Raw genomic sequence first — 23,683 nt, 5'->3', positions numbered from 1 at the left:
CTATCCAAATACCCCTTACAATTTAAACTATCAGCTACTATACCCCTAGATCAGAGAAACTGCCCTTCCCAAGCTCTACACAACACTAGTCGAGGTCAAGGCATACTAACACTATTGTTAAAACTAGATAAAAATACTTTAAAAATAGGAAAATGAGAAACGTTATCAGGAAATTAAAATGTGAAATACATTACAATGCAAAATATACTAAAAAGATTGTACAAAAAAATTAAGTAAAATAAAATGCTCAACATTAAATTACGAAGAAGAAAATATATACAACGTTGTATGTATATAAGAATACAACACACCCAAAAAAAAAGTTGAGTTACAAAGTACATTTTATATTTATTCGAATTAGCCAACTATCTCTACTCACTAACATTAAAAACAATAGGCCCAAATGGAAAAAACAAAAAAAATTACTGGTAGTACCCGGGAAAAGTATGCACTGTTTGCTAACACTGATGTCCAAAAAATCTATGAAGTTATATCAAAGAAGCGGGATAAACGCGAACCTGAAGAAAAAAAAATCAAGTTGATCGAATATATATATATATATATATTACACACAAAAAAAATTTTAAAAATTGACAGCAATAAAAAAAACCACTCATCTCGCAAATCTAATAATGTGCAGAAAATCTTGTGGCAAAATACAAGGAGAGAGTAAATTAAACACACAATCTAGAAGAATAATGAAAACACAGTAGAATATGATCCAAAAATAAAAAACGCAAAGAAAACTCATGATAACAAAGAGTAACACAAAGAAAGACACTCAATGGCGCACCGACGGATAATCCTTCGGTTATCCCCGGCAACGGTTCTGGATAAAACTGCCGCTATTGGTCGGCAAACTGAGCGCAATAAAAGCATGCCTGGTCCCAACCACTGCGAAGACAAGAATAACTTGATTATATTGAGTATCATTGTAATGAGGTTTCACTGTATATGTTTTGTTTTTGTCTGGTATATTGTACTACATTTGTATTATTTTATTAATGTAATGGAACTTATTCCATTAATTCAATCATTTAATTAAGGTCTCTGATTGATAATGTGGAATAGCTGTAGTGTAATCCCTTTTTGGAGTTTTTTGTTCGTTGGCGATGAAAAACAATCAAAAGCATGACGAGAAGTTGCCAAGAGTGAAACAGAGTCGTTCTTTCAGAGGCCTTTCCTTCCAAAGAAAAAAATCACCAACACATTACCATAAAGAGGTAACTGTTGAAACAAAAAAAATGACCATGAAAAACAACAAACAATAAGACTATTCTTAGACTAAATAAGGGATTAAGATTAAAAATATAACATCCTAGACTACAGGATTGAAAATAATAAAAACCAGGACTCTTTTAACTAATACAATGGTCAGGGTGAGAAAGCTATCTCGATTTGGTAAAAAGAAGTCTTGAGTTTAATACCACAATAATGTTTTTATTGAAGTTATAATGGCTAGTATGAAAAAAAATTGAAATGGAAATATGAAATGTGTTCAACCTGGGAGAATCCAAATGTAATCCTGAGAGCAAATTCTAAAGGAAATACTCCAATAAAAAACTGAATTTAGCATACTGGGAAAATGGTATGTGTGTATGATACAACATGAGAAAAAAAAAAGCTTTGAAATGTGTGTGCTGCTGCTGTACCCGATTAATTCAAAAACTGGGCTAAAGCCTATCATTACTAGCGACATTCCAAAAGGTGACATCCCCTTTCAGTGGCAAATTAAAGTCGGTCGAAGCCTCGGGCACAAAAGAAAATATTGGGCCCCTTAAATTAGAAAAAAGGTGTGGAGTTTGTGTCTGTCGGGGCCCAGTGCACTCACCGTTAAATCCGCCTCTGTCACCTTTAGATGGTAACCAACAGTAAAAAAGAAAGGGCCATCTTAGCAGCGTAAGGAAATCAATAGTGGTAGAGATGAGATGAATAATCTAGAATATTCATTTTTCTTTTAAATGATGAATTTTTTTTTAAATTAATTTTGCTTGTATTATGAAATATAAATCAGTTTTCATTGCCTAAAACATTTAAAACAAAGCAATTTTTAGCATTATCATTCCCCAATGACAACTTTTAGTTTGAGAATATTCTCAGAATATTCTTCTAGTCATGATGAGAGGTTTCAAAAGTTTGGTTATGATGATTTTAGAAACCTTTTAGATTAAAACCTTAAAATCTATTTTAAATTCGATAAATTTTCAGGAATTCAAAGCAAAGAGTAAAACCAAAGTTGATTGACAAAGAAAGCTATTTTTATACAATCACCTTCATTCTAAGAAGATAACAGAACTTGTTTTCTTCAATGTACATACACTTAAATTCTGTATCACTCACATTTCTTTGCAAGTTGTGCAATTCAGCCATGTTGGTTTAATTTTCTTGTTTTCAAACTTTGTTCCTGTATTGTGGGCTACAAACTTCAATGTTCTCGTCTTCTTGACGGGGACAGAGAATATCCTTGAGAATATTCTCGAAGGACTACTACTATAAATTACTAGAGAATATTCTTATCAAAAATAATAAGAATTCTTAAGTTATTTATAGAGATTATTTATTATAATGCATGTGTTATTACAAATATTCTTGATGATACTCTCTGGAAGGACTACTATTATAAATAAATGAAGAATATTCTCTGGAAGGACTATTATAAATAACTTCAGAATAATTCTTATTATTTTCGATAAGAATATTCCTCAGTAATTTGTAAAAGAATAGTGTTTCCAAAGAATATTTTTAAGGATATTACACATATTTATATTATAAATAAAGGGGGGGGGGAGGGAGAAAGAGTGTTGTGTGTGTGTGTGTGTGTCTTTAGTACCACATTTTTCTGTCAGATGTCCACTCTGTTATACCATTATCATAAATAATTAAGAGTTTTTTGAATCTATATCAAATACAAATAAAACATTGCAATAGGCAAAATGTCCAACTATGTGGCTGAGAAAAAGATGGCCATAACAAATATGGATGTTATATATTTCAAAAATACTGCAACCAAATTAAAAATGTTTTTTTTATCAATATCAAGTGATAGTACATGGAGATATGCTTCAAAATATAATAAAAGTTTTCATCAATCATTTAAATTTATAATGAAAAAAAAGTAATTTAGGCTAATTTGTTCACTCCCCTCCAGTCCACTCTGAATCACTTATGTGAGAGGCATAAATGCGAGATTTATACTAACATCAAATTACTATTTAGTATAAACAAAACATTTTTGAAGTAAAAAGAAAATCATCCTGAGGATATAATATACAACTGAGCAAGTCCATTGTCCACTTTGACCAGGTTTTAAAAATTTTACCAGACCAAAATTCAAACTACGAGGGGGGGGGGGGGAAGCATGTGCTTTTGAATTTCGTCATGGAGTGGATGTTTTCAAAGGTTATAGAGGAGTCTCTGGGTCACCTATCATATTTTTCCCAAAGCAGAATATGCCGAAATCTGTGACGTATGTCGCAGAACAATCAGTGCTACTGTAGAACAATCTGGAAGAATTTTAGGAAAAAGTGTATAAACACTGTTATGGGGGATATTTTCCGCAGAATATTTCCAGTCAGCGGGAGCTCGTTGCAGAACAGTGCAAAACATTTTGCTTTGGGGCATATTTTGTACACAAATTTTCAAAAAATAAAAGTGTATTTTCATAACCTATTTAGAATATTTGAAATATATTTTTCCCAGTTAAATATTTCTGTGCTGTCTGTTTCAATGACGTCCGCTCTTATAATGGTGTCCAGGAAAGGACGAAGGAAGCATTTTTGCAGTTCACAGGCAAAAAATTTTAAGAACACTTCAAACTGAGATGTTAAATTATAAATTACTAACCCATTGTCTGTCAGAAATAAAAAGTTTTAATTTTGAGTAGTTAAATATATGTAAAAAAATAAACTTTTCTATGTGCTATTTCAAAAAAAAACATGGAAAACCATCAAAACACAAGAAAAAAAAAGAAAAAAAAATTTTTTTAACTGTTTTTTTTTTCAGTGTATGTGTAAGAAATAAGCTGATTTCATTATTTTAAGACACAAAAACAGCAGAAATAATGTTTATTGTTTTACAGCAATATTTTTTTTCCTAATAGAGTGGACAAAATCCATGACTTTAGTAATATTTTATTTTTGGCGTTTTATAACAGAGCCCGGAAGTTTTGGCAAACTGGCATAAATGTTTTTTTTGCCTGTTTTTACTTTTTTTGGTAAAAATGCCTTTTTGAAGTTTTCCTGCCATATAAATGCTTATGTTAACATATTTCTAAGTTTATTAGTGAATTTCAGTGGTAATAATCTATAAAAGTTGAATATTTTGAGCATTGAGAACAAAAGAATTACACTTTTTAAAATTTTGCAACTCTCTCGGTATTAATTATCATCATAAAGCTGTGACTCTTCACCCCTTCCAGCCCCATTTAAATGCGAATAAGTGATCTGAGAGATAACGAACTTGGTGTTGCCATGCATTAACTTTGCTTTGACTGGATGGTGTTAGATGCGAATGATTTTGTTTTAGATGAACGCAGCCCATGTTAGAAAAGCAGAGGAAAATTTAAAATTTTTGTTTACACCATAAATGCACTGCAAACACCACGGCTGTTTATCTTACATACATATTTACCTAGTATTTGATTAAATTTACCAGTCGCCCTCAGGGGTGTGTGACATGCTGCCACATAGGGCTACATGCTTGAAGGAGTCCTGCATATGTGGTAATATAAAAAACAAGCTGATTTTTTTTCCTACATTAGAACAAGGTAGCTATGTTTCAACTATAGAAATGATTATTCCCAATAATAAGTGTTTCAAAAAGAGTCATCCGATTTAAAAAAATCATAACTATCAGCCTTCAATCTTGAGTTTCACGCAGTTGCCAACAGGTAGTTCTTCCTTGGGTCGCCACTTTAGTGTTTGTCAAAATTGTCTTTTCCCATAGTTCGAAAGCGATTCGGGTGACCATTTTCCAGTATGATGGGGCACCACACTGGAAGACTTTTGAACAATCACATTCCTAAAAGATAGATCGGCATTATGGGAGCTGACGATTCAGTTAAATATCACTGGCCTCCAAGATCGCCGGACCTCACAGTATGTGATTTTTTTTTTTTTCTTGTGGGGGTTTATAAAAGACTGTTTATACTTCCCTTCCAGCTACATTAGCCGAACTGAAGATACGCATAACAGCAACCGTGGATGCAAACATGCTCGCAAAGGTTTGGGAAAAATTTAACCACCGTATAGACATATGCCATTCATCCCAAGGTGGACATATTGAGCACCTTTAATTTTGATTTGTAAAAAAACTGATTAGCCATGTAATATAAACTTAATCCTAAGTGTCAATGCTCAATATTTTTTGTAATATACACATTTCAAATCAGGTGATTCTTTTTGAAACACCTTACACAAAAAATAAACGAGAGTTATTTGTAATTTGAAGGAGCCCCACATCTGGTAATTCTGGTCCTGGAATTGAGGATTTATTATTTATAAGGGTTTACTGACATTTTATTTTGGGCTTGAAATTAGTTTAACTTACATTATAATTATAGTGCAGCTATTATAAACCGGGGTTGTCAGGTTTGTGATACACGGCAGTTTTTGACAGTTTAAACTGTCACGTCAACCCCCCCCCCCCCCCCCCCCCGGTCATCCCATTGGAAATGATGTTGTTGAACGTTGATTGCATGTAATGTTTAAAGTGATGATGTTATACAAAGAATAAATATTTAATATGATTCTAAAATAATTGTCTACTCTTTACAAAATTATTTTGCACAATATATATATTTTTTCTTATAAAATATACAATTTGAATAAAGCATAGCATAAACACGAAAGGGAAAACTATGGAATGATTTGATATTCTCTGATTCAGAATGATTGTTGACCTTCCAAAATTTCTTCAACTGCTTATATATGTGTGCATTGATATAAACCATCTGCTGTACTCGTTTTACAGCAGATAAGAGTTTAAAAAAAGGTTCATTACATCATATATGTATGGTGATTTCTGTTATTAAATTATCTAGATAACCACTGATACTTAAAACTATAATCTTGTTGTGCATTACATTGAAATATATCTAGCGATCAAAATTCTAAATTGTAGGACTAAAATGTCATTTAATTTGGCAATGTTAGCTTTAGCTTGTATATGTCAAACTTGATTTATTCTTACTTTTGCACTATGATATGGTACATTTACTAGCATTTATAATGCAATGGTTTTCCAATTGAAGCTGTATTCAAACGTGCAAAACAAATGCTTTGGGTATCAAGTCTTGTCAGCTCTGCTTTGGTTGAAAATACTCTTTAAAGCTCTGTGAATTTACACACCCTGATCTAAAAAATTTTTAGGTGAAAATAAATGAGTTTAATTAGTGCATTAACAGATGCTGCATGAGAATTTTTATATGGAATAAAATTTTGGGCAGATCACAAAATTTAAAATATCAAAATTGGTATTTTTCCTGAGTAATTATAATTCTGAATATGAAACCTTTTAATCTAATAAAAGTAAATATTTTGTTATTTAACATATCTATCAAGTTAACAAAACTATTTGATATCATTGACAGTAAGATTTTGATAGTTTTAATACCGAGTTAGTTTCTGGGGTCAAAAACCTAACCCTGATGCCCTATTATACATATTTTGAATAAGCAGCTCTATTCCACTTAGCAAATTCAACACAAGTAATGAGTAGCTTAGATAAATGAACCATAAAATTATATTTTATATATTCTAGACTCTTATGTTAAAAAATTCAAAATTGCAAATTATAATTAATATTTTGTTTTAATTATTGTAATAAATTAATGTTTAAAAATAAAACGTAATATGCCGAAAAGTAAGTTTTTCATCATGTTGTACACCTATTGTGTTCAAAACATTATCAAAAGGCATTCATTTAGGTTTTTGACGGTTTTCAACAGTTTTTGATGGTTTTCAAGTTTTTAACAGTTTTTTATGGTTTAAACCAGTTTTAGACGCTTGTCATGTTTTTAACATCGAAAACCCAACCCTGTTATAAACCATAATTAAAGCAGTAGAAGGATTAAATTCAACCAATTTTTCAGCTAGTTTTTGGACCCTTAATACCTTGGTTTTAGTTATTTTGCCTTTTTATTATAAATGTCTTTTTTAGTAACTATTTCAACCATTTTTAGTGCCTAAACTTCCAGGCTCTAATTATTACAAAGTAAAAGTGAAAAATATTTACGAAATATTATACTTCAAGTCAATTGGCTATAATTTGAGATCAATTTCGCTTTGAAAATTCAACTTTGAATTTTTATTCAAAAAGGTGTAATGTACACTTTTTTGGGAATGAATATATGTAATGCTGATTTCTGCTATTTAATTATCTAGATCAGTGATTTTCGACCTTTTTTGACTAGTAGAGCTCTTTTTAGTAAAACATTTCTATGACGGAGTCCCGTAGGCCTAATTTTATTTATTCATCAAATTTACAGATTTATTTTTATTAAAAAACCTTGAAATTTCTTTTTCAAGATTAGTCTTTTTCTCGAGCAGCTGCAGAGCCGAATGCATATGGGGCACCGGTTGAGAACCACTGATCTAGACAATACCTTTATTATGCATAACATTAGAATATGTCTTAGCAATCAAATACTAAATTGCAGGACTTTAATTTGGCAATGCTTGCTTATATATGATGCTTAAGAAACTCCTGTAACTTATTCTTAGTGCAAAAGTAAGAATAAGTTTTTGACTATGATATGGTATGTTTACTAGCATTTATGATGCAATGGTTTTCCTAATTGTGAAGCTGTATTTTAAACATGCAAAACAATGCTTTGGGTATAAAGTCCTGCCAGCTCTGCTTTGATTGAGAATTCTCTTTAAAAACCTGCATTTATATGCAGCCTATGCATGAAATTTTCAGGTGAGAGTAAATGAGTTTTTTTGGTGTATTAACAGATGCTGCCCAAAAAAAAAAAATTTGTGATGAAATTTTGGGCAGATCAGAAAATTTAAAATATCAAAATAGATAATTTTTTTCAGTAATTACAATTCAAAATATAAAACCATGTTAACCTACATAAAAGTAAGTTTTTTCATTATCCATCAGGTTAAAAAAAATTATGTGACAACATTGACAATAAGTTTTTGACTGTTTTAATACTGAATCAGCTTCTGGGGTCAAAAACCTAACTGTCTCGGATGCCCTTTCATGCATATTTTGAATAAACAGCTATATTTTGCTTAGTAAATTGAAAGGTAATGAGTAGTTTATGTAAAATAAATCATGAAATTATATTTTATATGTTCTAGACTCTTTTTGTATGTTGAAAAATTTTAAATTGAAAATTATAATTAATATTTTGTTTTAATTATTGTAATAAATTGATATTTAAAAATAAAATGTAATACACAAAAAACATTTCTCGTGCTATGTACACTGAAGAGCCAAAAAAACTGGTAACCCGCCTAATATTGTGTAGGGTCCCTGCGAGCCCGCAGAAGTGCCGCAGCATGGACTCGACTAATGTCTGAAGTAGTGCTGGAGGTAATTGACACCATGAATCCTGCAGGGCTGTTCATAAATCCGTAGGAGTAAGGGGGGGGGGGAGATCTCTTCTGAACAGCACGTTGCCAGGCATCCCAGATATGTTCAATAATGTTCATGTCTGGGGATTTAGGTGGCCAGCGGAAGTGTCTAAAGTCAGAAGAGTGTTCCTGGAGCCACTTTGTAGCAATTCTGGACGTGTGGGGTGTCGCATTGTCCTGCTGAAATTGTCCAAGTCCGTCGGAATGTACAATGGACATGAATGGGTGCAGATGGTCAGACAGAATGCTTACGTACTGTCACCTGTCAGAGTTGTATCTAGACGTATCAGGAGTCCCATATCACGCCAACTGCACACGCCCCATACCGTCACAGAGCCTCCACCAGCTTGAACAGTTCCCTGTTGACATGTAGGGTCCATGGATTCATGAGGTTGTCTCCATACCCGTACACGTCCATCAGCTTGAAGCAATTGGAACCGAGACTCGTCAGACCAGGCAACGTGTTTCCAGTCCTCAACAGTCCAATGTCGGTGTTGTCGGGCCTAGGCGAGGCGTAAAGCTTTGTGTCGTGCAGTCATCAAGGGTACACGAGTGGGCCTTCGGCTCCGAAAGCCCATTTCGATGATGTTTCGTTGAATGGTTCGCACTCTGACACTTGTTGATGTTGAGAAATCTAGCAATTTGCGGAAGGGTTGCACGTCTGTCACGTTTAATGATTTTCGTCAGTTGTCGTTGGTCCCGTTCTTGCATGGTCTTTTTCCAGCCGCAGCGATGTCGTAGGTTTAATTTTTTACCGGATTCCCGATATTCACAGTACACTCGTGAAATGGTCGTCCGTGAAAATCCAAATTTCATCGCTACCTCGGAGGTGCTATGTCCCATCTCTTGTGCGCCGACTATAACACCACGTTCAAACTCATTTAAATCTCGATAACCTGCCATTGTAGCAGCAGTAACTGATCTAACAACTATGCCAGACACTTTTTGTGTTATATAGGCGTTGCTGACCGCAGCGGTGTACTCTGATTGGTTCCATATCTCTTTATTTGCATACGCATGCCTGGACCAGTTTTTTTGGCTCTTCAGTTTACCTATTGTGTTCAAAATTATCCATTCATTTAGATTTGTGACGGTTTCAACCAGTTTCTTTACACTTGGCATGTCAAAAACCCAACCCTGGTTATAACAAACTCTAAGAACCTTCTCACACAGGGAAACTAAAATCGAACTCGAGTGGAGTTGACTTGAACAAGTTGAGTTGCCTTTTCTCCCTCACACTGTGCTATTAAAAGAATATTCAAGGCCTGGGAAACTGAGTAAAAACAGCATAGTCTATAATTCGTATCTTCCAATGTGAGACGTACGTCGCAGAACAACCAGTGCTGCTGTGTGTAGAAAAACGCTATTATGTATATGTGAAGTTTTACCGCAGAACATTTTCAGTCAGCTGAGGGCTCGTTGCAGAACATCACAAAACATTCTGCTTTGGGGAACCGGGGTAGAAAAAATTGAAATTTATCGCAAATAACAAACAGTCGTTACAAAGAAATAGGTAAAATTTGTGTTTTTACTGTTACATACATTTACTTACATTTCTGTTACTTGAAAATGCTTTGGAAAGTTGGTAAATCTAAACTTACATTTCTGTTACTTGAAAATGCTTTGGAAAGTTGGTAAATCTAAATTTTTCTCAGATCTTTCTTATGCCTCAATCAATCTCAGTGTGTCAACCCCCCGCCAAAGGTTGATGCTACATATGTTCAGATATGACAAATTAAAATGAGACACGTACTATATATTTTCCTAAACTAATGCGAAACTTGACATTATTTTTGCTTGACTAAAGCTTCAATGTTAGGTAAAATTTGTGATGTTTCTATTTGTAAAGTATCCTCCAAATGCCAGTCAGATGTGTTCTAGTTTTTGATTTTGTATTCTTCATTTGACTAAACAACTGTTCACATATGTAAGTGCTGTCAAATATAGAGACATGAACAATGCATGTTTACATATTTCTGGATATTTTTCTTCAGACACATACTTCGAATAAAATGTTGGCAATGCCGCCTTGCTGACAAACAACGTGTGTGTAGCAGCTCTTTAATATTTTCATTTATTAGGCGAATTATTGACTGACAGTTTATGGAAGGATATTTACTTTGATAAATGTGAGTACCAAGTATCTAAAAATGATAAAATTACATTAGGAAAACATTAAAAAAATAGCTTGAATGACAGTTAAAAATTCTATGTGAAAAAACGTGCTTAGAAATAAAGAAAAAAGAACGCTGGTAGTGACATCTATGAGCAAAAACCTTTAACTAAAAAATATCAAAGTCTAGAAAAACGATTTTTAAATAAAGATGGAATGTGCAAAGTGCAAGAACGTTATTGTGGACAAAAATGAGGTAATGAAGTGCAAAAAATGTGCAAAATTGCTACACCCTGTCTGCGTGGGAATTACAGAGATGGTTCACCAAAAAATGACCAAGGGAAAAATGGATGCCTATTTGTGCTCGCAGTGCAAAACTGATGTGGAAATGCTGAAGTGCAACAGGCACCAGCCGGCACAGATGCAAGATTGGAATAAATAGAAAAGGTACTGGAGATTCTCCGACAGGAAATGAAAGGTACTTTTCATGTGGCAATTCAAAATATATTGACAAAGCAAAACGAAATAAACAAGGAAATGACTGATGAAACAAAATCAATCAGCTTCAACTCACAGTGTGTAGAAGATGGACGATATGAAATCATACATTGAATATATAAACAAACAAAATTAAGAACTAAAATTAGGAAACCTCAACCTGAAGAAAGAAATGAAGGACCTGAAAGTCAGAGTGAATGAGATGGAAAATAAAAATCGAAAAAATAATATTGAAATCAACGGAGTTCCTGAAGTTGCTGCTGAAAATGTCCTGGAAATCATTGAGAAGATAAAACAAGAAATAGATGTACAAGAGAGTACTGAAATAAAGAATCTACACAGAGTACCAACGAGAAATGCAAATAAAACAAAACCAATTATTGTTCGGTTTACAAGTGAAGCGTCGAAGAAGATATGGATCCAAAAAGCAAAGATGCACCAGCTCACTGCAAACAACATAAATCGGAACTTTAAATCAAGCAGAATCTACATCAACAAACATCTTTCCCAGGAAAGTAAGCATCTGTTTTTCCTGACAAGAGAATTCAGGAAGAACTACGATTTCAAATATGCATGGACCAAAGATGGCAAGATATTCCTCCGGAAGTCTGAAAACACCAGGATTATAAGAATTAGAGATGAGGAAGACCTCGGAAAAATATGCAATGATGAACAATGAATACAACCCAATGGACCATCGACAAAAGCAACCTTTTCTGGAGGAAATAAGTGATATAGTCAAGTTTTTTAAATATCCCTCTGAATCCAATAAACATTTCAGTATCTTGATTTTAAACATACAAAGCTTGAGATCTAATTTTGATCACTTTTTAGTGTTCTTGAGATCATTGCCTGAACGTTTCGATATAATATGTCTAACAGAAATTTGGGTTAAAGAAAACAAATTATTGAGCTATAATATTACTGACTCAAGGCATTCTTTAACGAATTCTCCATCAAAGATCTTGTTTTTGAATGATATTGAGTCAATCGATCAAAATGTTTTGGGGGAGGGGGCACCAAAATATCTACGGCGGGCCACGGGTTGAAGACCCCTACCCTAAGGAATATGTGTGAAAGTAGGCCATATTTTGAAAATTTCTAGAGGTGCTTACCCAGGACTGTCTTAAGTATATCATGGGCCCCTGAGCCATGTGTTTTTTTCTGAGACCCTACTTGGCACTCCTACTTGGTTACTCCTGAAATTTTTTACCAGATCTAGTTTTGGTGACGCCCCATCTTTATGAAACTCCCCCAGGGGAGCATGCCTATGTGTTAAGACAGTACTGTGTTTATCACAGGCCTGTTATTTGGGAGGGGGGGGGGGCAATAGCTTTCAAAAATACACTAGAAATGGCATATATATGCACATAGTGAGTATATGTTTGTTTCCTCCCTCCCCCCGAAAAAGTTGATATGACGGGCCTGGTTTACCATTTCATTCATTGGTGTTGGAGCTGTGGGTACTCTAGCACTCACAGTAATTTGTGGCATGGACCGAGCTTCCCCAGAATTGATTCAGAAATTAAAATTTTCGATATAAAACTAAAGACGAGCACCTACAGTTTCGAAACACTTCCAATGTCTCTTATTTCATTATAATTTCAAAATAATATCAATTTAAATAGAAGAAATCGTGTATTTACTTACTTGTGAGCTGAAATTCTGTCCCAATTTCATTAAATTCTTTTTCTGTGATCTCTTTGAATATCCTTTCATCTGGTAATTATTCTGGATGCTTTTCAATTTCTGAAGTAAATTTGAAATTTAATGCTGGGTTATCCATCGCCCAAACTCGAATGACAAAAATATGAAGGAACGCTGAGTAGTTTTGCAACAAAAGTTGGCGACTGCCATGCTAGTCGCATGCCAAGTGACTGAGTCATGTTGGATATTTTGTCTCCAATATACCAATTTCCTTGTGTGAGAGCTTCCATAGAGATATCCATGTTCGTCTTCTGTATGCGGTTTTTATTTTTCTCTTATCGGCCGCCAAACTTTAGTTTCCCCATGTGTGAGGAGGGCCTAAGGGACAGAAGAAATCGCTTTGTTATAACAAAATTTCATTATGATGGAATTTCTAATTTTGGATTTTTACCATCTGTGAAAAAAAATTTTGTAACAAAATTTTGATTTTAAGAAAAAAATTACTTATTTATGTTCTAGATAACAAAAATTTAAATTTCAAAATTAACTGAGCAATTCAATCAATTTGTCATTGAATTTTTTTTGGGTAAGTTCTACCCAATAAAGGCATTAATAATCAGTTTTAGGCATAACTAATCAGTTTTTTTACAAGTACTGTAGAAGCTGAAAAAAGAAATTCCTCTAAAGCATACAAGTGTTCAAACGTATATAATACTTTAAAAATTTCACATCAAAATGCACATGCAAATTTCAGTCTTTCTCGTATGAGTGGGCTGGTAACTGGCACATTTCGGGAATGAATGTCCTGTAAGGACAGCTGCATCCACATTTTGAAAATTTGAAAGTCTGATCTTTCTCCTATGACATTCTATAACTGCTGTTTTAATTTGCAATTCTAACTTAGTCTCATTTTTAAAAAATGTCGAAAAAGTAGATGAGATTACCATATTTTAGTACCACATTGTTTTTTACCCTAGCATCAACTTCATAAATGACGTTAAGTTTTTGTTCAGTCAAAAACTATTCCCTTTCAATGCCACTCATTTTGATACAAGGTCATTCCCCAAAAAAAAAGGAAATTTTTCATTTCAAAATGTGGAATGTAAAGTTGAATTTTCAAGATAAAAATTGATCTCAAATTATAGCCAATGACTTGAAGTTTAATATTTCATGAATATTTTTCACTTTTATTTTGTAATAATATTTTATTTTGGGTTTTATGACAGTCATGGATTTTGTCCATTCTGTTACGAAAACAAATAACGCTGTAAAAAATTATTTCTGCTGTTTTTTTATCTCTTAAAATAATGAAATCAGTTTATTTCTTACATATATGTTAAAAAAAAGCAGTTTAAACAAATTTGACTTTTTTTTTGTTTTGATGGTTTTTCATGATTTTTTTCGAAATAGCACGTAGAAAAGTTCATTTTTTTACGCATACTTAGCTGCTCAAAATTAAAACTTTTTATTTCTGTCAGACAATAAGTTGGTAATTTATAATTTAACATCTTAGTTTGAAGAGTTCTTATAATTTTTTGCCTGTGAACTGCAAAAATACATCCTATAACACAATGGACATCATTGTAACAGACTGCACAGAAATATTTAACTGAGAGAAAGATATCACAAATATTCTGAATAATCCATGTAAATGCACTTTTATTTTCTCAAGAATTGTGTACAAAATGTGATAATAGACTCACACACACATTTGAAAAATGCCCACTCCATGATTAAATTCAAAAATGTGTCCCCTGCCCTCATAGTTTGAATTTTGGTCTGGTAGAAATTTTAAAATCTAGTCATAGTGGATGCTGGACTTGTACGTTATATCATTAAGATGATTTTCCTTTTACTTCAAAATTGTTTGTTGAAATTGAATAATTCGATGTTTAATAATTTGATGTTTATATACTTCATGTTTATCCATCTCACATTAATGATCCAGAGTGGGCTGGGGTGGGGGGTAGAGCCTGGGGGGGGGGGGGAAAAAGGAAAAATAATGATTTCGCCCCCATTAAATGTAGAATGTTTTCTCAAATAACGACCTTTACTCACATACTAAAATGCACCTTATGTCACATCTCCCTGGATCTGCACCCCTAGCAGTGATTTTGACAATATTCTAGGGATAAATTTAACTTAAAATTTCAAAACCTCTTAAGTAAGAAAACTTTACTTTAAATCATTCTGTTTTTCTTTTGGAAGATGTAACACAGTGAACAAATTAGCCTAAATTATTTTTTTTTTTCATTAAAAATTTAGATGACATGCTGCAAAATATAATTGAAAGTTTTCATATCTCCATGTGCTATTACTTGACGTTGATATAGATAGGGAACAAACAATTATTTATATGATAATAACATAACAGAGTGGACATCTGACAGAAAAAAATCTGGTATTAAAGACATATTGTGAATATCAAGTTGTTTTGCAAAAGCCAAATCCAGAATTGTTGACTAAGCCTGAAAAGTAAACCTTTCAGTGAGCTCAAAAGTGTTATATTTAATCTGGTATGAAAATATATTTTCCAAATGACCGTAACAGAGTGGTCATTTTAAAATGGGAAAAATTTCAGGACATGGATAAAAAAAATAGTTTTTCATGAGAAATTTTTTTTTTTAATTTTATTGTCAGTTTTATACATCTATGTAACATGATTCCAGATTTGTACCAAATCTGTTTGTTTAAATTTTTTTTCAAAGCTGGAACAGTCAAATTTTGAGATTTTACTTTTATTACAAATAGTGATTTAAAAAAAAAAAATTAGATACCATCTGAAACTAAGAAATGCCATATGACAGAAAGAAGTGAATTAAAAAAATTTAAAATTAGTACCAGTGCTCTGAAATTTTGTACAAAAATATATCTCGGATAGAAACTGTTTATACACTTTTTGGGAATGACCCTACCATAGAAATATGAAACATTCCTAGCATAGCATTGGCGTTTTACACAGATTTTACTATTTTTTTCACATGCCATGTTTGTCAAAATTTCTTCCCGCACCTCCCACAAGCCATAGAAGAACAACCCTTCTCCAACAGCTCAGTAAAGTAATTCTCTGAACCCGATTTTGCAGGATCATTTTTGGGAACATTCTGTACTCTTTTGTGGATTTTTCATAAACTTGTTTCTGAATTCGTTACAATGGATATTTCATTTCGCGTGATATCGGAATTCGTTACAATGGATATTTCATTTCGCGTGATATCGGAATTCACAATATTCCTATGTAAAGTTATTTAAGGATTAGAAAAGATTTCTCTCTGCAACAAAATTTTCACTATAACTTCATTCGTTAATATAGAACTCAACTGTACATTTATATGTGATGAAATCGATTAATTCTATTGCAACAATCTATACAAAAGCCTATTATTACTAGCAACCTCTTGTGGGGTGACATCTTCAATCGACAATAAACAGTAAAAAAAGTGGTAACCTAGGAGCCCAAACAATAAGAATAGTGGAAAAACACATTGAAGAAAAAGCTGCCCATTTCAGACCAGGAAGAAAAGTGCCAATGGGCTAGAAAGGAAATCGCAGAAAGATGTTACCATAAAAAAAGAAGACTATGGCTGTTCCAAAAATGTGTTCATTGATAAGAAGCCCTCTAGTGGTTAACCCAGAGCTCCCACTCGTCCTACTTTTTGATAAAATGTCCTACTTTCTCAGTTTTGTCTTACTTTCTGGTTTCTGTCCTATTTTTTTACCAAATCCTATCAACGAAATTCATATAATAGGTTTTAATTGAGCAGGGAATCATCGATTTGTTGCCAAATAGTACAAATGTTGTAGGTTGCAATTAATGATCCTGCCAAAGCAGAAATTGTATTGTTCTCAAGGTTATTTGGGGGGGGGGGCATATGTGGATCATTTGGTTGAGTAATTTTTCATTTGCTTAGTTTTAGGGTGTTTAACAAGTAGAGTAGTCATTAAAAAGTTCGGTCTGGATGGAAAAAATAATTTTGTATTTATTTTTCATGGTCTTGGACAGTAACTAGCAATCATCGTTCAAAATTATGGTACACATTTTGTGTATAGGTGAAACAACGGTTTGCATTACAAAGCAGTTGGGTACATAGGCCCTAGGCCTATGCTTGGTGATTCTGATGCTACCCAATACATTCCATTGTGTTCTGTATTTTTAGGGCATGCAGAGGCATAAACAACATGTACAATACTCAGCAAAGAGCTAGAAATGAAAGTGCTTCATTTTTCAAAAACTACACTGGTATTGAACAGTAAAATGTAAACAAATCCCTTTAGAAAAAGGATGGCAACACAATTGACTTATTTACATCGGAACTTGTAATTTACATATTTTGCACACGGTGCTTTTGAAAGTGGTCTCGAAAAAGCGTCATTCTTTAAAATCTTACATGCTTCATAATTTAGTGTACAGATATACAGGAGTAGTGTTGCTGAGGGTATCGTCCCAAGTGATTTGAAACTTGCTAACGTTGTTCCGATATTTAAGAAAGGTAGTAGAGAAGCGGTGTCAAATTATCGTCCAGTGAGTTTGACGAGCTCCCTCTCGAAAATTTTGGAAATTATCATCAAAAGGCAGTTTGTGAAGTGGATAGACGAGAATAATGTATTGTCGGATAATCAGCATGGGTTCAGGAAGGGGGAAGTCATTTGTAACTAACCTCCATTGCTTCTGTGATCACGTGACTAAGGCTTTGGGTAAGAGCAAAAATGTAGACGTTGTTTACCTTGATTTCCAGAAGGCATTTGATCGGGTTCAACATGGCAAACTCTTGAAGCGTTTACATAAGATTGGAATTGGGGGGGGGGGGAACTTGCTGAATTAGATAGAATCGTGGTTAAGAGATAGGTCGCAACGAGTTATGGTGAACAGGGAATTCTCTGGTTGGACAAATGTCACAAGTGAAGTTCCTCAGGGAAGTGTCCTTGGCCCCATACTTTTTTCACATTTTATCGATAAACTCTATCAGGGTATCGATGGGATTACTAGCAAATTCGCAGATGATGTGAAGCTAATGGGGGGGGGGGGGTAATCGGGAATCAAAGCGATAGGGAGTTGCTCCAGACCAACTTAAACAGGATTGCAGCATGGGCAAATGAATGGAGCATGACGTTTTGCGTTGATAAGTGCATGGTCGCTCATTTTGGTTTGAACAACCCACGGTTCTCTTACGAGTTGAATGGTGTCACTATCCCGGATGCTACTAGGGTCACCGATTTGGGAATTCTCATTGATGAGCGACTTAGGTTTTCTGAACATTGTTCAGCGGTGGTCAAAAAAGCGAATAGAATTCTTAGTCTCATTTTCAAAAAGGTCTCTTCACGTTCTCGTAAAGTCAGTCTTCCGCTTTTTCGAGGCTTAGTTCGTCCTGGACTGGAGTATGCTGTAAGGTTTTGGAGACCATACCTACAGAGGGACATAGACTTGGTTGAAGGGGTGCAGACAAGAGCTACGCGTGTCCTTATTGGCGCACAGGGCTTGAGTTATGAAGAGGGACTTCATTTTTTGAATATGTTTACATTGGATGAACGCAGGTGTCGAGGAGATATGATCGAAGTGTTCAAAATTTTCAATGGGGTGGATAGGATGGACCATGAACTTTTAGTACACCGCCAATCGACTGCTTTTACAAGGGGACACCAGTATCGATTGGTGAGGGACAATGCAAGGTTATGGTGTTGCAGGGAATTTTTCTCTAATAGGGTTGCTAATAAATGGAATAGCTTGCCCCCGCAGGTAGTAAATAGTGACACAATTGACACGTTTAAAAAGAAATGCGATAAACATGTTGGGGTAAATCGAGAAGCTATCCATTCTTAGAATAAGACAACAATAAGTATTCTTTATGAGCATTGTATAATATTTTATCATGTGTATATACTGTTTATAATTTGTGTATATATTGTTTATAATTTGTGTTAATTGCAGTTTTAATTGGGTTGGTATATTTTTGAAATATATGACATCCATATTTTTATGGGCATCTTTTTGTCAGCCACCTTGTTGGGCATTTTGCCTGTTGTGGCGTTGTATTTGTATTGTCGAGAATTGATAGGTTGGACTGTAGAAGACTCCAAAAAAAAATGTAATTTATAATTTGAAGAGAATAGAAAAGAATTATCTGTGGTTGCTAGTGCACTGTTTTGGCCAAAAATCGTTTTTGTAACCATGTCATTTCTGTCATTTTGCTTTGACTTGAGTCAATCTTATAGTATAATTGAAATAGTGCTATAAAAAAAAAAAATTAATGGGGTAAAAAAACTTTTAAATAAGAAAATAATTTTTTTTATGCTATGATTGTTATCTGAGGGGTACCCTCCCAATCTTACGCTTCAGTCCTGCTTTTTCCTACTTTTTATAATTTTTTGAGTGGGAGGCCTGGTTAACCTCTTACATTAGGGTCTTGTGTATGGCAAAAAGTGCTTGTTTAGGTGTAGGCTCTATTCTGTCACAAAATACATCTATGCAAGCACTTTTAGTTACAGTTCTTCAAGTTTTTACAGAGTTTGATTTCCCCTGTATTTTTGTGATATATGTATGGATTTTAATTATATATATATTTCATGATATTAGGAGTGAAGGTGATGTGATGGCATCGCAAGACATGACTCTCGAATCTCCAGAGGAGGAACTTGAGGAGAAGTGTCCTCTTTGTGAGGAAAAATATGAGCAGCCAAGGGTCCTTTCCTGTCTGCATGTTTATTGCGAAGAATGTTTGAAGAAGCATTTGCAGGAGAATGAATTTCCTTCAGATCTAATCAAGTGTCCCAACTGTGGCCAGGAAACAAAGGTTTGTCTTGTATATATTTTCAGTCATAAAGCTGTATCGAACAAAAAAGTCTGAGACGTCTTTAACATTGGGGGGGGGGGGGGAGCAAATTAAATTGAAGTCTATTTAACACGGCTTGCACAAATCAAAAATAATTTATGTGCTAATGGAATTTTCTGGGGCGCCAAGAATACTTTTCTTTTAGAAAACTTAATTTCTTTCAGTCTCTTCTGGGCCTTGATGACCCTTTCTTATGTTGGTAGAAACACGTGAATTCTGAAAAGTTTTTGTTGTCTTCAAATTCCAGTTCAGTCATCACACATGAAACATTTTTTTTATTCCCTGTGATGACCTAGCATTTCGGATTTGTCAAGTCTAATTTAAGAATAGCATCTTTGGCATAGGTGCCAATGCTTTCAATTTACCCAGAAGCGTTCAGATTTTTCAGCGTTATTAAAACTTCTGGTCGGATACCAGATTCTGCAGATTTTTCATTTCTCTTTGTAGAGAAAAATTCCTAAAAATCCTCAAACCGTGCTCCACTTGAATGAGAAATCTCTGAAGAAGAAAAAACCCTTTCAGTCCTTGAAATTCCAAACATGTTTTCTCAGAAAAATATGGGACGTCAAGGGAAAACAGATAATTTGGTCACAATACAATTCTAAAAAATCCTCAGTTTTCCTTTTTACTTACGACATATTTTCTTCAGTGCAAAATATTTCATCACATGATAAGCTACAACTACATTTTTCTGGGAATTGACACCTATGCTTTTAATTTCATTATTTTCTTGACAGATGTAAAATTTTCAAATTTGGTTATGGAGACCAAATTAAAAATTTTAAATTAAAAATTAAAAAAACCACCCCAATTAAAAATGTTTTAATAGTTCAAATTAGGGCTGGGAATCAATTTTTAGAAGGTTAATCAAAAAATTTCAATTTGATACTTTTAAGTAACCCCTTATACAAATACAACGCCACAACAGGCAAAATGCCCAACGAGATGGCTGAGAAAGATGCCCATAAAAATATGGATGTCATATATTTCAAAAATATAGCAACCCAATTAAAAATGCAATTAACAAAAATTGTAAACAATATATACACATGATAAAATATTATTCAATTCCCATAAAGAATACTTATGGTTGTCTTATTCTAAGTATGGATAGCTTCTCGATTAAATAGAGGCTTATATAGGGGTGTGTAGCATTTTTATTATACTTTATAAACTTATTAGGCAACTTTTTTTTTTTGTATTGATGCAACAAAAATATATTTTATTAATTTCTCTCTCACACTCACCTATTCCCTAGATGTAAGCAAATATTAAAATACATTGAAAAATTAAGGCTCCATGCTGAAAATTTTTGTCTCAGATCCTGGAGTTTCTTCAACTAGGATCACATGATTTTTTTTTAGAAAATCAATTATTTTAGGTTAGTCATTAATGTTGAAGCTACTTTCGATCTTCATACCGTTGCTTGTTTCCTTAGAAACTGCTCTCAAATGCTACTGGGGGATGTTTCCTGAATACGAAAAATGCTGTTCACACAGTGGTGACAACAAATTTCAGTGTTGTCATCTAAAACTGAAAATAAAAACTGGGAAAAAAAAAACTAACACTGAAATTATCACTAATTTCTGTTGAATTACTTGTATTTCCTCCTGTCAAAAATTTTGATTAAAATATTAATTCAAATATTTTTTAAATATGGTCACTCATCTAAAATTTCACATCTAAAAATATAATTTAAGACATCTAATCAGTTTCGTCAAACAAATAAAAATTATGAATTTTTATTAAAAAAATTTTAATTGGATTAATCGAGTCAACTCAACAAATTTTTAGTTGCTATTGACAATTGATAGATTAACCAGACCAGTCCTACTTTAAATGCAAATAATGGTAACCATCATACATTTGATTTTTTTGATTAAATTTATGCTCAAATATTTAAAAAAAAAAATTTGTGTGTGTATTGTATATAGTAGCAGAGTTGTGCTTATTATAGAATAATATTTCGTTCCACTCGGTTTTTTTTCTTTTTGTTCAGTGTTTTCGAGTTTTCAAAGCTTCTGCATACTTTTTCCTCGTTTCTCATGTTTGTATATTCACTCTCAAAGAGTCCATTCTAAATACAGCCCTATAACAGAAATGTTATGACTGTATTAAAAAAATGCATTTGGGTTTTAAAGTGCATGGAAAATTAATATATTTAATTATAATTTTGAAAAAAAAAGTGATCAACCACATGGCTATTACTTCATGTAGATTTTTTTTCTTTTGTATGCATCACATTTTTATTTTGAACTTCTTATTTTGCTTGTAGTTGAATTCCAAAGGAATATCTGCTCTGCCTCTTGATTATATTACATCGAACAAGATGGACATGGAAGCAATAGAAAACATGCAGATTGTTTGCACCAGCTGCAAAGCTAAAGAAAAGGCTGTGGCACGTTGTACAGAATGTGCAACATTCTTATGTAACAATTGTGTTACTGCTCATCAGTATATGCGTTGTTTTGAAAACCATAAGGTATATATAATCTTTTACATCTGGTTCTTGTAAACTGGATTTGTCCATGGCATGTACTGTGACAATAAGTGTCACAGTTATATCAATTCTTGCCTAGTCTGTGAATGTGACTTGTTGACCAATAATTTGGTCATTCGGCTGTTCTTTCTTTTGCATGTTTTCTGCTTTTAATTGTAGTGTTAAAGTATTAATTCAGTTTGCATTGATTTTTATTATTGAATTAATTTAACTGCTTAGCCACTGATTTTTTTTTTATTTTTTTTTTGGGGGGGGGGGTTTCAAGGGAGAAGCCAAGGCAATCAAAAATGAAAAAAAAAAAATGTAAATTATATAAAATTAAATATCTTAAATTTACTTTTCAATGTACCAGTGCATGACCTCTTTTTTTTTTCCTCCAGCCAAAAAAAATTGGCCGCTGTGGTGGTCGAGTGGTTATAGTGCCGGACTCGTGATGCGAGGATCTGGGTTCGAACCCCACAGTGGTGGTCGGCTGAAGTTGGTTTTCTGTGGTTCCCAACTTCAAGGCGCAAATGCGAGCCGATCTCCCCGTTAAAAAGTCTCGCCACAGAGAGCAACAGTCCTACAACGGTAAATCATTCAACCATAACACTTCACTCATAGTTAGTAAAACTGGGGGGCAGATGACAGCACTACACATAACAAGCATTGCACAGAAACAAACTTTACGTCAGGTTGCACTACACGTACACGCACATTCCCGCATGTACCGATTCGTTGGGGGGGTTCCGCGGGGGGGGGTGCATGTGTGGTGTAGCAGTAGTAGGTAGGGGCTCGGGGATCCATGATGTTCTTAAGTCAGCCACCTCGTTGGGCAATTTGCCTGTTGTGGCGTTGTATTTGTATTTGTATAAATGTGTGAATTTAAGTGACATTGAGATATCTTGCCTTGCTAAAAGCCTTTGTTTTAGCAATGACAAGCCAAGATATTTTGTAAAACTGATTTCTAAATAGAACACTCCCCCTCTACTCCTGAGTAGGGTTAGACAAATCCCAGACACCAAGTCGCCATGATGACTAGATAATCAGGTATTGGCGCCTAAAGTTTTATAAATATGGTTGTTAAATTAGAGTAAATTTCTAGATTGGGGTTTAAGGATGACAAAATATTCTTATTTTGTTACTCTACCTCTTTTAACATGGAAGAAGTAATAGAAAACGCAATCTGGGACCTTTTTTTGAGCAAAATACCATGCTTGGCTCCTAAGAAATTGATCTGATTTCTGAATATTTTTCAAGTTGCCACGCCCTGCCCCTGAGTTTACACCTGCTGAAAATCAGAAGAAAGCCTGCTTCCTTCAAAAAGGTATATTTTGCAGGAGGTTTAGTGATTTCAGCTGTGTTGCTTTAAGGGTTAGTGCCCAAATTACACTTGGGGTCATTCCGTGTCAAGTCAACACAGTGATTTTACTCCCCATCTCAGATTTTGATGAAACTTGGTACAGAGGTAGCCTGCATGTAGATAAAGAAAACTACCCAATTTCATTAAAATACGTCAACCCAATTTGAAAAT

At 33.8% G+C, this 23,683-nt stretch overlaps 1 protein-coding gene across 1 annotated transcript in view; it reads left to right on the top strand.

Moving 5' to 3' along the window:
• mei-P26 (E3 ubiquitin-protein ligase meiotic P26) overlaps positions 1-23,683 on the top strand; it is a 77,609-nt gene that overhangs the window by 4,602 nt on the left and 49,324 nt on the right. Inside the window, exons 2-3 of the mRNA XM_089250157.1 lie at positions 19,415-19,631; positions 21,946-22,152. Of these exons, the coding sequence (XP_089106283.1) occupies positions 19,415-19,631; positions 21,946-22,152 (424 nt within the window). The remainder of the gene's footprint in view (positions 1-19,414; positions 19,632-21,945; positions 22,153-23,683) is intronic.

This window comes from Pholcus phalangioides, unplaced genomic scaffold, assembly GCF_987345545.1.
Source record: "Pholcus phalangioides strain wild (caught in Gottingen) unplaced genomic scaffold, Ppha-v1.0 ptg000022l_1, whole genome shotgun sequence".
Taxonomy (NCBI): Eukaryota; Metazoa; Arthropoda; class Arachnida; order Araneae; family Pholcidae; genus Pholcus; species Pholcus phalangioides.
The sequence above is the reverse complement of the archived record's forward strand: the minus strand, read 5'-3'. Positions and strand labels throughout refer to the sequence as shown.